Source organism: Anabrus simplex, chromosome 1, assembly GCF_040414725.1.
Source record: "Anabrus simplex isolate iqAnaSimp1 chromosome 1, ASM4041472v1, whole genome shotgun sequence".
NCBI classification, from domain to species: Eukaryota; Metazoa; Arthropoda; class Insecta; order Orthoptera; family Tettigoniidae; genus Anabrus; species Anabrus simplex.
The window spans coordinates 718,393,911-718,411,947 of NC_090265.1; the positions used below are offsets into that span (position 1 = coordinate 718,393,911).

Consider the following 18,037-nt stretch of genomic DNA (forward strand, 5'->3'; position numbering starts at 1 on the left):
CTCTTCCTTTATCAACGTATCCTATCTTTTCTTTTCACCTCTCTAAAAATAAAACCTACTTTCCGAATTGAATTGTATACTAATATACTACATTGCCACCTGCATTTTGGGTCTTCACATTCAAATTTAAACTCATGCCTTGCGCTGACTTTGACTACTTCAGTTACGACCTGAATTTTTATCTTCAAGAAATAGCGCACTGTGTATATATGTTTTTCATTTGTTTCCGGTATTGCGCTTTTTACCATTTTTCTCTTCACAATTCTTTTTTACGTCAACTGTTCTAAAAGATCTACAAAATCCTAGTTACATATTTCAATTATATTGAATTGTATTATATGTGTATATATATATGTACATTTTCGCGACCAAAGCAAATACTGGATCATTAAGCTATTCATCAAGTTCAGTCGGCGTTTGAAAGCACAGTGCCTGACGTTGAATATGTCGCGCTGATCTTCGGGAGCTGGCAATTTACTTCAATTGAGCTACTCGTCTTCGGCTTCTGCACAATTTTGGATCTTCACATTTGTTGGATTGTGTTGTGACTTCGCGCCTGATAGTGTATGCAAGCTGGCTCATTTAACTGTTCTCCGCTTCTCGTAAACATTATGAGACAATGCCGAACTTTGCGTGTGCTATGCTGCTGTTCAGAAGATTGCGCCTTGCTTCTTTTAAGCGACTTACCTTCTACTTCTTCTGAATTTTACAGTGCCTATCCCTGTTGTTTTATTTTGCCTCTTCAATTGTTTTTGTGGGGACTTGATCTTTAATTTCTTTCTTACCTATGCATTGTTTTTTGCGTTTTATTTGGCTGATAATGACCCGGATTGAGGTCGAAACGGGTACCGCTTCCGCTTATAATTAAATAGGAATGTACCACTACATTTCATATTTATTTGTATTGAATAGATTGAACTACCTTATTTATTATTTCAATTTCATTATCAAACTGTCATGGGGACCAGAGAATTTTTATCGACATCTTAAGGAAAAAAGAGGAGGACTGTTTTTAATGTCCTATGTCCAAACTGTGCCCTGATAATGCGTCAGTTTATACATGGCTGGAGAATGAGGGAAAGAAATTATCAAACGAAATAGCATCAGCGGTTGTCAATGAGTTACGATCTAATGATTTACAAGGCTTCACTTCAGTCAAGTTGATTGCTGATGGCTGCGCCGGCCAAAATAAGAACAGTCCAAAGTGCCTTACAACGTATTCACCCTGTTGACAAATTAAAACTGGTATTTCCAGTTACTGGACACTCATATTTGCCTCCAGATAGGATTTTTGGAATAATTGAGAAAGACCTTGAGAAGATGACGACCATAGTAAGCCCTGATGAATATGTTGAGGTGTTCAAAATGTACGGCACAGTCAAAGTGATTGGACAAACCTTGGAACCACTGAATTGGAAAGAACAAGCACAGATTTATCTGAAATCTGCTAGTCAACTTCATTTTAAGATTTCACAGTGTAAAAGAATTGTACTCGGGAGCACGAAAAGAGGCAATGTTGTAGTTAAAGTTGAGGTAGGCTACTATTTGGAAACGGTTATTGAGCGTAAGATCACGAAAGCATGGCAGGTAAGTCTAATGTTAATAAATCCTTTACTTCTGATATTGGCATGAATGTAAACCCACAGAAACTTAAAGATGTTGACAAATTTACTAGGAAAGCACTTCGGAAAAGATTGGACATTAATGTCTCTCTTAAGTGGTATGTCGAAGTCATCAATAAGAACATTTGTAGTGGAAATGAACAAGGTGTTAATGATTATTTATGAATGTGATTGTTTCGAAGGCCATTATGATGAACCAGAGGTTATTTGCCCAGAAATACAGTGAAGCAAGAACTGAAATGAATGTTAAAAATGCTAACAAAGTATAAGAATAGTCTTATTTCTTTCATATTTTAATTATATTTCTTTTAAAATGGAAGTTGACTTCCGTGTCATCCTGCAACTTTTTTTCCAAATATTGGGATAGTTCGTTTCAAAAGTGGACAATTGCATGGATGTTTGTATCAAAAATGGACAAAAGCCAATCTCGGTTTCAGAAATGGACATCGTCATATTTGAACGTGTTTTACATTGACTTAGACTGAAATTCCTAAGTGTCGATCATGGTTTTCTTGTTCATAGGGCTGGAAATATGACACACAAAAATTTTCACACATGTAACAGGGGTTTAACATAGAGAAACAAAAATGTGGCTCTACTGAAAAATTAACAAAATGGCTTTTGTCCATGTTTGATACTAGGCACCTCAATTTGATTTTGATCCTTCCCCAAAAAATAAAACTCCACTTGAAAAGGTTATACCGCGAATTTATGATGAAGTGATCAAAGCAATAAATTCCCTCAAGAACTACAAAGCAGCAGGAGAGAATCAATTGGTAGCAGAACTATGGAAGAATGCAAATAAACAGACCCTTCAGAATTAAATAAACATAACATAGACATCTGGAATACTAAAGAAATGCCTGAGGAATGGACTACAGCGATAATCCAGCCACTGCACATAAAAGGTGATAGATCGGATCCCAGTAATTATCAGGGTATATCTCTGCTTGATGTTACTTATAAGATTTTATCTATATATTTTATAGATTTTATATATACAAGAATTCAGGAGCAACTTGACCAGGAACTGGGAGAATATCAGGGAGGATTTCGACCAGGACAAAGCTGTCCCAATCAAATCATCAGTCTAAAGTGAATCATGAAACACCATACAGTTCGGAACAAGAGATTTATCATCACTTTTGTTGATTTTGAAAAATTTTATGACAGTATTCTTCGTGGGTCACTACTGAAAGTCCTTAATGAATTTGGTTTACACCAAAACCTCTTCAGTCTTATTGGCATCATTGTTAAGAATACTACGTCGAAAGTCAACTTTAGAGGTTAATTGTTTGAGCCATTTGAAATCCACAGTGGACTTCGACAGGGAGATGGACTCTTGACATTATTGTTTGACTGAGCCGTGGAGAAAGTCTTGCAAGAATGGGTAAAGAAATGACATTCAAACATCATTGCCTAGCATTCGCAAATGATCTTGCAGTACTAGCAAGTAGTGTGGAAGAAGCTAAATTTAAAATTGAAGAACTCGAGAAAATTACTGCAAAAATTTGACTAAATCTCGTTTGAAAAGACTGAAACGATGCCGACCTTCAGAATTGAAACACCAGCCATTTAACTTGACAATGGCAAACGAATTAACCCCTTGCAAGTCCAATATTCTGTCACATGTTCCAACAGTCTGGTCCAAATTAATTTTGCACATTTTTACCTAGACAGATTTAACTCAGAACTTTTATTAGTAACTGTAATAATATTGTTATGATTATTACCATATATTCTATTGCTTAGGAATTGGTTTCCAAAATAATTTTCATCATCAGTGCAGAAGTGAAAAATAACATAAAAATTGAAGTGGAGTGATGCAGATAGGAGGCAGTAGCAGTCACTGGAAATTCCTCTTCTGAATATTCAGAAACAGCATATGATGGTCCGGGATCATTCCGTTCTCTTTTTTTTTTTTTACGCAGAGGTCCAGTCGATGAAGTTTGACTTGCAATGCTGGAGTTTACTACACCTTCATCTTCACTTGACAGTTCTCTAAACTCTTCGTCTAATTCAAATAAATAATCATCGTAACTGCTATCTAAATAAACGTGCATACGTATTTCTTCTTCATTCATATTTGCTGCTTTTATATCGTAAATTCAACTGCGACAATTCGCATTCACAGATAAACACGCCTAGTACAACACGTGTGCAGCACTACTCAATGTAAACACAGCTGACAGGCCGCGGGTAACCATGACGATACCCGGCTACATATATCTCGTATTATTTCCATTGAGATAAGAGAACGGCTTCCTTTGTGCACAAAAATTTGCTCTAGAAACTCCAGGGATATCGATCGACCTCAATGAGGTCAAAGAATTTCAATAAATAACCTCTCAAGTAGAACGAAACATAATGTCGATGTGACCTCGACGTTGGACCAGTTACAATAAACCATGATGTCGAGCTCACCTCGACGTTGGACCGGAAAAGGTTAAGATTGTGAATAAGTTCAAATATCTTGGAGAAATTATAATCTGGAACACCAAAGAGGAAACATTGATTGACAGCAGAATATCTAAACTGAAAACAGCACAGCAAAAAAAAACAACTCTGTCCATGAATGCTAAATTGTGACATTACAATGCAGTTGTAAAACCCAAAGCAATGTATGCTTGTGAAACACTCTTCAAGTTGAACACTAAATCAACAAGCAGTAAATTGCAGAAAGTACATAGAAGAATCATCGGACAATCAACAATAAGAAACGCCAAGTTGATGGCCAGTGGAGATTATTACCTAATGAAGTGGTATATTGTGAAAGCTGATCAATAATAGATACAATGCGGAAAAGGAGAATTGCCTATTTTGTCATATATTCAGACTGCCAGAACCGGAGTAGTGAAGCAGTTATTTACTTACTTCTGGAAAAACAAAACAAAGAACACATGGTTCACAGAGATCTTAAATGATTTTGAAGAATTAAATTTATCAATGCTGCAAATTGAAGGCAGGGAAAAGAAGAGAATTCTAAGGAATAAACACTTGCGATTAAAACTCATAACATTTCAACGAAGGAAGTACACCATTACTGACAACCAAAGGGCAGCCAGGTCCAACAGGATGAAGTAGTTTTGGGAGCGGAAGAAGAAGAAGAAGAAGAAGCTGAAAAGTTGACTCTCTGTAATACTATTAGGCTTTACTGTATATGACTGATTAAAGTGCTTAATGAGAGCATAAACTGTGTAAAAAAAAATATGTAAGAAAACATAAAGGTCCAGTAATACTGCCTTGAGGAATTCCTCTCTTAATTATTATGGGGTCAGATCATGTTTTGCCTACTCTAATTCTCTGAGATCTATTTCCTAGAAATATAGCAACCCATTCAGTCACTCTTTTGTCTAGTCCAGTTGCACTCATTTTTGCCAGTAGTCTCCCTTGATCTACCCTACCAAATCGAGTTTGCTTTACGTCACAACGACACAGATAGGTCTTATGGCGATGATGGAATAGGAAAGGGTTACGAGGGGGGAAGAAAGCGGCCATGGCCTTAATTAAGGTACAGTCTTGGCATTTGCCTGGTGTGAAAATTTGAAACCACGGAAAACCATTTTCAGGGCTATGGGCAGTGGGGTTTGAACCCACTATCTCCTGAACACAAGCTTACAGCTACGTAACCCAAGCCACACGACCGCTTGCTCAGTGAAGTCGTTCTCTTTCATAACAATGCCCACTTTCATACTGCTGCTCTCACTTGCCAGAAATTGTAAGTAATGGAATGAACTCCACTCCACCACCCTCCTTACAGCCCATACCTATTGCCATGCGATTTCCATCTCTGGTCCACTCACAGAGGCACTATAGGTCTTTTCTGCTCTGATGGCGGGCGGCCTAAATGCAGTCAGGGGAACTAGGGTGTGGGCAGTATCTCACTGCCCAATCAGGTGAAAGATCGCCTGGCAGTGGCGCTGTGAACTACTCAGTCTCCCGGGGAGTTTGCCGCGCTCACTTCGCTCTCCGAACTGCTGTGTTGCTGAATAGCTTTGCAGTGCGCGTGTGGGTATTACAAAGAGCTTACTTGACGAGTTTGTTTTAGGGTAATTCTTGTTTTATGAATAATTCTTGCCACGTCCTTTACTGCATTCTTCGATTGGCGTGTTCGTGACATATGATGTGATGGTAGTTTGTTTCTATTTGCATTGCTCTATGTTGTATGTAATAACTGCACTATATATCTTACAATGGCGAAGAGGAAGGAGATAAGGAGCCAGGGTAGAGAAATGATCAGCAATGTTAATGAATATTTTCAAAAGGAAGCAGAAAATAATGGGCCTTTCATAGAGTGCAACAGAGAGTGTCGGAAGCTTGTCAAGTTAGTGCGCGAACCGTTCAGCGTATAGTAAAGGAAGGTAAAGACATTACCTACCTAGTCATCTGGTTCCATCTCATTTCAATCACCGCGTAAACGAATCAAAAGGAACTGTATAACAAAGGCAATCGACGGATTCCATAAAGGACTCTCCTCAGTTACGGTATTACGTAAACGGTGAATACCCGACACTGGACAAATGTGTTGTGTAACTCTGTACTTTTGAACGAATTGTTTTTCGGTCTGTTATCAATGCACTTTTTATATGCATTATTAATTAACTCGTATCGTACTACGTCGAAGATATAATAAAATATTAAAAATCAATAAATAAAAAAGAATAAAACTCATCAACAGGCCATACTCAAACTATTTCATACGAAGCTCTGTATTTCAAAGTTATGTGGATTTCAACACAACTTTAACACGCGTGCGGGCACTCCTGGCAACGTTGTAATAGTGGCCTCTGTCTCTTTCCCTTAACAGCCTCTCACGTCGTGCTGGATTGGTCGGCCCCATGCTCCCCGCTTCCCCTGACAGCATGTAGGCCGTCCACCTTCAGAGTAGAAAAGACCTATAGAGGGCAAACGATTTGAGGATGATGCAGCCATGGAAGACTTTGTGTGCAATTGGCTGGTGACACGAACCTCGCTCTTTTTATGATAAGGGCATCAAGAAGCTGCCAGTACGCTGGGCTAAGTGCATTTCTAAAGCGGGAGATTATGTAGAAAAGTGATGTATACTTGATGGAGTTGTAACTGCAAATATTGTTATTTTGTGTTTTAATTAATCTTGTTTAAATTTGATCCACCTTTGAATAAAGGTAAAACATTAGATTCTTTCTCCTATAATTCCATTACCAGGATTTTGAACACATTTATATACAACAGTAAAAAGGATTCACAACTTCTTAAATGATCTATACGCTGAACGTTATAGCTTCTGAATTGATGTTTTGTCAGATTTTCACTCTATCTGGTGGCTGCACACAGAAACAAAGAAATCCAGCCAATCCCAAGCTGCCATCCATATCAATTTATATTGGTTGAGCGCAGTCTCAAAATCTAGTTGCCAACTGTATTGTGTACATTCACCACATGGTTAAGTTACCTCGTTCAACATGTATGATATTTGGTGTGGTTCGCGATCCTTTGCATTTTCTTTAATAATTAATTTGTGTTTTTCACACTGTTACAGTACATCTAGTTTTCATCTCTCCAGTATAGTGCAGTCTACAGTTTTCATAGCATAAATTAGTAAAATAGCCTATAGCTTTTTATAGATTTAGGAGCAGTGTAACTGTATTTTTATTTACACCCATGTGTCGGTTAGTGTAAAGTTTGTCTGTGTATACCATGTCTCAATGTAATTCGGGAAAGACAAGCAGCAAGAATGTGACTGAAATCAGCGGATTGTGACCTTTATAGGCCATAACCTCCTTGCTGTCAGCCGTTAGTTGAGAGTAATTTGTCTTGTCTTTTATTGTTAATTACTATCTGCGCACTTTTTAGCGATAGATTTACACCCTAGTGCTGAATCGGTCGACTTCGGTTATCTTCGAGATTCGTATTGGCAACCTATGAAACACAAACTTAGAATCGCTCATCATCGCTGTGCGACATCTGGCGTACACTTTATGTACTCGTACTGTTGTTTTTTACACAGCAAAGCCAAACTGTAGAATTCATGCTAGGAACACGTTTCGCATCGGGAAATATTATATAGTATTATATATTGTGTGTGTGACACAGTTGTTGGCGTTAAGATAATAAAGGTTTAGAAAATTCATATCGATCGATCATATTATCGATTCAATTCAGATTTCATTTCGATTCAGTTGGCAGTATTTACCGGAACCGGCAATGCTCCCTTCTTACTCCTCACCGAGTACAAAAATCTATCACTGAAAAGTGCGCGTACAGTATGTATTCTGTATGTAGTGTTGGATGTTATTAGAAAGTGCATACATCCAAGTTTAAGTTTTTATGAATTTGTTTTCACTCTTGATTCATCAGTATTTATGAGCACGGTATTATATTTTACGAGGGCTGTGTGCCGTGGTTGTATTGGATCAGCTGTTCCTTGCAACAGTAGAGCGCTGACAACACAGGTAAGGTGATGCTTCATGTTTTGCGAACTGTCAATTTAGAAGTAAAGCCGTGCAGAGCATAATAAGCAAAACATGTTCTCATTCACCATATGCTGTTGGATACTACTACTACTACTACTACTACTGCTGCTGCTGCTGCTGCTGCTGCTCAGCGTCGAATATGAAAAATACCACTATAATTGTGATCCCATTACCGTGGAATTGTTCCCTCTTCTTTGTAATTTAAAAGTTTTTGAAGTATTTTTGGATGTTAGTAAATATGATTGTATATTGAAGTGGTATGTGTTTTCAGAACTGTGGAAAGTAGAAGGGCTTGCAGCTCTTGCGGTTCTGACGCTGGGTAAGATCTGCCTTCAACACGACCTGCTTGCAAAGAGGATTGTGCCGGTGATAGGGAACCTGCTGACGAGGGTGGAAGGGCTGGCCATCAAGGTGAACACGATGAACGTGCTAGCTGACATGTGCGTGAGATACACGGCTATGGTTGAACCCCTGGTGCCCAAGATGTGTTCGTGTTTGACGGATCCACACGTGGACGTCCGCTACAACTCTCTGCTCATCCTGATTCGTCTCCTGCAACAAGACTTCCTGAAGCTCCGAGGCACCCTTTTCTTCTACTTGCTCAACATGCTCCGCGACCCGGCACGTATGGTCCGGGAGCTCATCAACTATTATATTTGTGAGTGTCTGGTTAAGAGGCAAAACAGTGTCATGTTCCACAACATCGTCGAGAGCATCTTCTACTTCAACAAGTATGAGGTAAGTGATTCTTCTTCTTCTCTCTTCTTCTTCTTCTTTTACATCCTCATTGGACAACTTCAGTCAATCATTTTCTGGTCATTTGTGATAAGTTTTCTTTCCAAATTGCCCAGTAGCTTTTCTTTCATTCCAATCTTTTCTGTTATTCCTCATATATAAATACCTTTTTCATTATATGTCATTTGTCTGGTTTTGGTTTAAATCTAATTTTTATGTTTTTCAGTTTCTTTAAATTTTCTGTTTTGTTATGCAAATCGTCCAGAGTTATTTCTAGTTTTTTTAGTATCATATATTTATTTTTCTCCAGATCTTACAGTATATAACCTAATCGATCTTAATGATGGAGAAAATAACATCATATCCAAACCCAAGCATCTATGGTATTTGCAAGCAATACAAAATTAAACAATAACGCAATCAAGTCAAAACAAGGATTGTTCTCCTACTCGGAGACATATCCAAATGAACAAAGAATAAAGAATACTCCTTGGCACCCAACTGAATAATATAATCGAAAGAAAAAAGTTCTCCTATTGGGAGATAAGAACGGCAACATGGCACCCAATGAGAGGCTAATAACCTGCCTCTTTCGACCTGATTGTGTCAACAAGCCTTGTATTACCCACTATACCAAGACCTACTGATTCAACCATAACATTTCGTCAACCACTTGGTTAGTGCCCCCATTTCTCTTGCATGTCCACTTGCTGTCTTCGCAGTTTATTATACTACAGACACTGTTCTACTTTCTATTAAAATTCATGACCTCTTGTATGTCCACATAACCGTTTCTTATCTTTTTAATACAACCTTTCTACTTGTGAGTCCACACAACCATTTCTTATCTTTGATACACTCTTTATAACTTTATGTGCCAACTTCTTTTAATTTATTACCCACTGCTGGCAGCCCTGAAGATGGTTTTCCGTGGTTTCCCATTTTCACACCAGGCAAATGCTGGGGCTGTACCTTAATTAAGGCCACGGCCGCTTCCTTCCAACTCCTAGGCCTTTCCTATCCCATCGTTGCCGTAAGAACTATCTGTGTCAGTGCAACATAAAACCACTAACCAAAAAAGAATTTTGTTCATTCCCTTGCTTTAATATCTCTTGATTACTAGCACTCAAAAGATTTTTGTGTGATCCCATAAGCCATCACAATAGACCTCCTCTCATCGTTCTATCGGCGTGCCTAATAGTTATCTCTGAAACTTGTAATACCTTATTAAATACATTAAGGGATACGCTGTTCCTGCTTTCTTCTACCTGTCTCTTTTCGCCCAGTTTTTCTCACCTTGTAAACTACCCATGTTTCTTAGCACTATGTCTGCCATCAAGGTAGATAACAATTTCACTTTAATTGGTCTGTGTCCTCTCATATTACCTAACCTTTCCGCATCATCTATGTCAACTTCACTGAAATTAATTTTCATTTTATTCTGGATAACGTCCACCACTTTGTATATTACTGTATATCCACTTTATTTTCTCCCCCTTCTTCTTGCACACCGTATTATATATACATACAGGGTGGCCCACTTAAACCTTTCACCGCAGATATATCCGGAACAAGAAGAGATATTGAAAAATGACTTTCACAGGCATGAAGACAGGGAAGGGGCTAATTAATGTAAATACTATGAGCCAGTCTAAAACGTAGGAAAATAGTATTTTCAACATCAACTTACATTTTTTTAAATGGGCACCCTGTATTATTTCGTGTGCAATCGTTAACATGAAAAATCACATAAGTAATGGCGTTTGTTTCATCGCAATAGGTCAGTTACATCCCGAGATATTGCAACATGAATTTGACACTTGAGATAAACGAAACGCGCAGCAGTTGCACATCCTGAGAGTCAAGTGAGAAACTCACGGTCCTCTTACTCGCGATATGAATGCCATACTACGATGCGACAGGCGCTGTACTTAATGCTATTTGCACTGTTATCAAGAGGGATGAAAATAAGAGAAGAGTTTCCTGCCACAGCAAAAGGATATGTAAATAACGGTTTCTGTCTTGCGTGTTTTATTTACCTACGCAGTACATTGCAGTACTCTGTACTGTACTACTTCAGAATGTACATAATTCATACAGCAAAGTTACTCTAATGAAATTCTCTTATTTTCATCCCTCTTGATAGCAGTGCAAATAGCATTAAGCATAGCGCCTGTCGCATTGTAGTACGGCAATCATATCGCGAGTAAGAGGACCGTGAGATTCGTGCTGGATCTCGAGATGTACAACTGCTAAGTGTTTCATTTATCTCAAGCATCAAATTCACGTTGCAATATCTTGGGATTTAATTGACCTATTGCGATGAAACAAACGCCATTACTTATGTGATTTTTCATATTAACGATTGCATACGAAATAATATAGGGTGTCCATTTAAAAAAATGTAAGTTGATGTTGAAAATACTATTTTCCTACATTTTTGACTGGCTCATAGTATTCACTTTAATTAGCCCCTTCCCTACCTTCATGCCCGTGAAAGCCATTTTTCAATATCTCTTGTTGTTCCAGATATATCTGCGGTGAAAGGTTTAAGCGGGCCACCCTGTATATATATATATATTTTTTTTATACGTTCCTGTTTGCTGGTTTCTGCCTCTCTCTTCAATTTCAACACCTCCTCTTCCAGATTTTTACTTTCTCTCTTAGCATCACAATTTCTTGCTCATTACTTCCTATCTTCTCCATTGATTCTTCGGTTTTTACTTGTATCCATTTCATCATATTTCCGAACTCCTTGGCTTGTTCTTGAATCATCTCTTTGATCTGTTCAAACGGGCAGGCTTCTTTAACTACTTCCTTTACCACCTCCTTGATCACCTCAACGTCATCCCAGCTGATGTTGCCACTAGCATTTGGGCTGGGGTTTCGTTCCACGTCCCCGATAACCATCAGCACAATTATCATGGCTGCCACCAAAACTGCCTCTCCCATCTTTCCCAGATCTTCCTTGTACTCCGTTCATTTAGTTGTATTCTTCCTCATTCTCCACTGCCATCTCCCAATTGCCACCTGATATTGCTCAACTCCCACCATACTTCTCGGCACTCGTCACTTAGCACGTACGCACCTGTTGAGGCTAGACTGTGGTTATTTCTAGTTCTTCCATATCCTCTCTAATTCCCTTAATCCATCCTATGGTAATCTGGTTTCCTCATGTGACCCCCCTTCCCCACAAAGAAAAAAGGAGGTCCTCATCTTCCGTATAGTATCTGTGATGGGCTCCAGTTCTCTGTTCACTACATTTGGCATTATCCACCATTGTCCATAATTTTAATTTTTTTATTTATGCATGTTCTAGTTATTCTTCTCTACTATTCCAATTTTGTCAATTCTGTTTCTCTGAGTGACTTCAAAAGAGTTTCACTTCCGTATGTCACCTTTGATTGAACCACTCTCTTGTAGTGTTTTAATTTTGTTTCGATCAATGAGTATTTTTTATTGTATGTAGACGATGTTAATTTTTGAGTTTTTATCATCTTATTGGTTCTTTCTTGCCATGCAGGTTTGTCGTCCAAGGTGTATGTTGTAATTTCTCCCAGGAATTTAAATTGTTTCAGTGATTTTACTTTCCTGTTATTTACTGTAATGTATTTCAATACTAGTGGATCTACTACCATTATCTTAGTCTTTTTAACTGGTATCTACATACTGTAGAAGCTCGATAATTCTAAATCCCGCTAATTCGAAGAATCTCTTGTTACCGGAAACATGAGATATGGTTTTTCATGTTATTTAAATTGTTTACTTCGAAATACGGATAATTTATAATTCGAAGAACAATGTTGGTCCCATTACCAAAAATCAGACTTTTAATTCAAAACTGCCTTTACATTTAAACTAAAAATTTATCCATGTCATGATAGAACGCGTCTTCCGAAACGTGCACTTTCACTCACTTCGATGTGTCTACAGTGTGCTTCATATTTTGCTAAGTTCGAGTGAAATCGTAATTCTTTTGTATTCGGCATTTTAAGGAACGCTACAATATCACGTAGCAGACAGTGTGCGTAGAAGCAGAATCGCGTGGCTCATAATAATCAATTTGTACGCACCAAACAATATTGTCAATGTCGATGAAACTGCATTTTTTTTAAATGCCAAGCCGAAACGGATGGTCTTAAAGGAGAGAGGTGCCAGCCTGGAAATCGTATGGGGGGGTTCATTGTACCGTGTTGCATTGCACATGGAAGCGAGAGACTTCCTCCCCTCGTCATAGGAAAGTTCGATAAGCCACGATGTTTTAAGGGCATCGCGCACTTTTCATTGTAAATACAAGACATCTAAAAAATGCAAAACAGTACAGTAGTCCAAAAAATAAAGCATTCGCACAAGGGAGCCAGCATAATTTGTCCTCATCTTTGAATCACACTTTTTTCTTTCGTTTCATGAGGTTATGTTTGTCGGTGAGTTATCAATTGCATTATTTGAATACTGTAAATGCACTTTGTTGGATGCATTTTAGATATAGTTTGTTTTCCATGGCATTTGAAAGGTTTAATCCGTGAATCAAGGTTAACTGCATGTAGTAATGGGTCTTAGAATATTTTGTGACGCAGCAGGGGTTGGCATGTCTGAATTACGAGTTGGCGGTTAATTCAAAATCACGTCATTCGCAAGTCCGATTTTTGTGTCCTAACAACTTTGAATTAATGAGGTTTTACTGTATCTATAAAATGATCTTTAGTAAAATGCTAGGGCTGTACCTTATTTAAGTCTAGGGTCACTTCCTTCCCTGTCTGATCCCATCGTCGTAAGATCTATCTGAGGAATTGAACAATCTTGTTGCTAACCTAACTTCATCTTGTATTCTTTTTAATCAGTCTTTTTCTGTCACTGCATATTAAAAAAGATGAAATTTTTAGGGTCACGAGATCTACCGTCACATCACGGAGAAAGACTCAAATCAGCTGTTCGATTTGTCTGGACCGGGTAACAAGAAGGACCGTCAGCAGCTTTACCGCTTCATGTGTGAGCACATGGACGATGGGTACCGTATCAAGACCATTCAGAAGATCTGTGTTGACATCTTTGGTAAGCATAGAGTAGGTCTCTCTGTGGGGATGGGAGGTAGAATATCATCCACAGTATCTCCTTGCCTGTTGTAAGAGGCAACTAGAAAGGGGAACCAGGGTCTCTCACCTTTGGAACATGGGTTGGCAACTACATTTCCCTTAGTTGAGTGTTCATTTGAATTCCTCTTTGTTGCTGATCTTGCAACATCTTTCTTTAGAGAGGAATTGTGATGTAATGATTTTGAAGAACTGATGGATACAGAATTTCTACAAAGATATAGTCCTGGCGCTCAACGCATACCCATGCGGTATCTTCTAATCTCAAAACTTGGCCCACTCTGGTAATAATGAGGGTTGTCAGTCTGCCCACCCTATTGATAATGAGGGTTGTCAGTCGGTTTCTTTCCTCTGGACACAAGGGGCGCGTGTTGTTTAAAAGGCAAGTGAGCGCTGTCAAAAGCAAGGTTGTCATATTTTGCGCCGATTATTTAAAAATGTTAACGTTTAATTTATTCTAAAGTCAAAATATAAATATAAAAACTTGATCATGAACCACAGCACAAACCAACACCGCAGAATAATTTGTTTCATTCTTAACCCATGCGGTGGTCGCAAATGTTGAAAGAAAGAAAGAAAGAAAGAAAGAAAGAAAGAAAAAGCAGGAAGAAATAAACTCGACAAAGACTAAACTTAAATTGATACCAAAGTAGGCCTATTAAAATATTAATTTTATGCTGCTAATATCAGTGGCTCGCTTTCAGTAAAGAAAGGAAAAGTACAATTTTTTACAATTTGTTTTATGTCGCACCGACACAGATAGGTGTTATGGCGACGATGGGCTAGGAAAGGCCTAGGAGTGGGAAGGAAGTGCCCGTGGCCATAAGTAAGGTACTTCGCCAGCATTTGCCTGGTGTGAAAATGGAAAACCACAGTGAACCATCTTCAGAACTGCCGACGGTGGGGCTTGAACCCATTATCTCCCCAATGCAAGCTCACAGCTGTGCGCCCCTAACCTCACGGCCAACTTGCCTGGCAAAGGAAAAGTAAAATCACGAACTGGGGACTGGGAATTGTCCACCTCTGTGGTGTAGTGGTTAGTGTGATTAGCTGCCACCCCCGGAGGCCTGGGTTCGATTCCCAGCTCTGCCACACAATTTGAAAAGTGGTACGAGGGCTGAAACGGGGTCCACTCAGCCTCGGGAGGTCAACTGAGTATAGGTGGGTTCGATTCCCACCTCAGCCATTCTGGAAGTGGTTTTCCGTGTTTTCCCCTCTTCTCCTCCAGGCAAATGCTGGGATGGTACCTAACTTAAGGCCACGGCCGCTTCCTTCCCTCTTCCTTGCCAATCTTTTCCAATCTTCCCATCCCCCACCAAGGCCCCTGTTCAGCATAGCAAGTGAGGCGGCCTGGGCAAGGTACTGGTCAATCTCCCGAGTTGTATCACCCAACTCAATGTCTCACGCTCCAGGACACTGCCTTTGAGGCGGTAGAGGTAGGATCCCTCGCTGAGTCTGAGGGAAAAACCATCCCTGGAGGATAAGCAGATTAAGAAAGAAAGATAATAATAATAATAATAATAATAATAATAATAATAATAATAATAAATATTGGAGTGTGTAGTTCAGACAAAAATAGCCAGCAAACTTTGCTACTTTTAAAACAAATGCAGTATTTACTTTACTTCTATTTGTCGTCCTCGTCATTGTCTGCTAGGTGAATTACAAATCTATCTTGGTTGCTATCCGTGTCGTGTTTCATGTACTTCTCTTCTGCCTTAATGGTGCTTCGAACACAAGCAGACCACCTGTCAGGACCGATCGTTCCAGCTCCTTCACGCAGTAGTTGACACACACTAGCACTCAAAGTTGACGTAACATTATTTTTCCTAACATATGCCTCAGCTGAGACCAAATCATTTATATGGCGTTTAAAATTACAGTGATATTGAGGGAGTCACAAAACTTTGTGTCCACATGAGGCTGCAATCTCCTCTACAATGTACCTTTTACTGATGTTGGCTGATTTGATTTCCTGCCACATAACTGCCTTGATGGGTACAGGTTTTGGGACAGGAATGTTGTTCTACTACATAAACTTAATAATGTCCTTAATATTAGTGTTCATGGAAGGAAACCGAATCAGCTGCCGCGAATGATAGCTTGCGTGGTCCATCACGATTATACATTTTCGGTTACGTGGTAGGTTCTCTAGAAGTTGAGACCTAAACCAGTTTTCGAAAACTTGAGGTGTCATTTCGTGATGGCTATCAGCTTTGCAGTCTCCAATGTTTTTAGCCAATAAATAAAGGCAATTCTCAACCCAGCCCTCACTGCCTCCAGCAAGCAATACCATAATACGCTTGCCTCGCGATGTTGGTGCTTTCAGTATGCAATTACAAGTTCCATCATCCCATCCTTTCTTCACAATGTCATGAGTATCATACCAAGTTTCATCTAGATAGACAACTCTGCACCCCTCGGAACGCAACTTCTGGAGGTGGTCTATGAATTTGTCGCCAAGCTGCTATTCTAGCAGATTCCATTACAATCTGTTTTTTCATCAGAATACGGAAACAAACCCCAAGTTTTATCAACAGCTGTCGTAGAGTAGTTTTTTCATAAGGAAAGCCACACACATTTTTCAAATGTTTTAACAGTTCCTGTGCGGTTGGTGACTTACCTTTAGTCATCATCATCATCCTAAACCATCTCCAGTTTCCTGGGTGTGGTATATGAACCTCCTCCATCTCATCCTGTCCTTGTACCATTCTTCCTCCACCAACTTGTCCCAGTCATGACCTCTCAGCAGTACATCGTTGTCTGACTCGTTGGCTGAATGATCAGAGTACTGGCCTTCGGTTCAGAGGGTCCCGGGTTTGATTCCCGGCCGGGTCGGGGATTTTAACCTTAATTGGTTAATTCCAGTGGCATGGGGGATGGGTTTATGTGTTGTCTTCATCATTATTTCATCCTCATCATGACACGCAGGTCGCCTACGGGAGTCAAATAAACCTGCGAGCCAAACCCATCCTGGGATATCCCGGCACTAAAAGCCATACGACATTTCATTCATTTCAGTACATCGTTCTTAACTAAATGTATCCATTTCCTTCGTGGCCTTCCTGTTTACTGTCATCCTCTTCATGTGACCAAACCACTTCAGTCTTAATATCTGAATCTTATTGAGGAGAGAATCATCTATTCCTACTTGTTCTCTAATTTTCTCATTCCTAATCTTGTCTTTCCTGGTTTTCTGGATCATAGTGCGTAGGAATTTCATTTCAGCTGCCTGAAGTTTGGAATTCTCTCTATTGGTCAGTGTTGTGTTTTCGAGACTGTATGTAAGAATTGGTGTATAATAGGACTTATACAATGTCATTTTTGTTTTCATGGGTATTTGCTCATCCCACAGCAGGTGTCTTACCTGGTGGTAAAATTGTGTTGCCTTATTGATTCGATTGTTCACCTCATGTTTTGCTAGGTTGTCATTTGATATAATGCTACCCAAGTATTTGAAAACTGGAACGCTGTGCAGTTGGGCTTCATTTAACATGACTATTGGTTCTGCTCCTTCCCCATACACTTTCATCACCACCGTTGCTTCCATCTCCACAACAAGTTGGCTAATACAAAACTCCAAGTATGCTTCAATGGCTCAGTGCTAAAGCACAATCCTAATCCAAAGTACCTTGGGGTAACGCTTGACCGAACCCTATCTTATAGAAAGCATCTTGAAAACTTCGGATCCAAGTTGAGATCACGTAATAATATTCTGTTTAAATTGTGTGGAACTTCATGGGGTGCTTCAGCGGACACATTACGACGCACTGGGCTTGGCCTCGTGTATTCTGCAGCCGAATACTGCTCTTCAGTATGGCTTAACAGTTGCCACGTGAAGAAAGTCGATGTACAACTTAACACCACCATGCGTATCATCTCTGGTACTCTGAAGCCTACTGCAACGCACTGGCTGCCAGTCCTGTCCCACATTGCTCCACCAAGCCTGCGACGTTCTAGAGCCCTTGTTCAAGAATGTCCAATCCAACTCTACCTATCCACAGAGATGTTGCAGATCTCTGGAGACAAAGGCTGAAATCCCGTAAGCCACCAATGAAAACAGCTAAGAATCTAATGGATGCTGGTTTCAATTTAAAAGAGGAATGGCAAGAACAATGGATTCGTACGGCTCCGAAGT

The 18,037-nt window shown here is 39.4% G+C and overlaps 1 protein-coding gene across 1 annotated transcript in view; it reads left to right on the top strand.

The window, feature by feature from the left end:
* Positions 1 to 18,037, top strand: part of LOC136856801 (condensin-2 complex subunit D3) — a 180,910-nt gene that overhangs the window by 101,574 nt on the left and 61,299 nt on the right. The window contains exons 9-10 of the mRNA XM_067134918.2: positions 8,346 to 8,812; positions 13,693 to 13,861. Of these exons, the coding sequence (XP_066991019.2) occupies positions 8,346 to 8,812; positions 13,693 to 13,861 (636 nt within the window). The remainder of the gene's footprint in view (positions 1 to 8,345; positions 8,813 to 13,692; positions 13,862 to 18,037) is intronic.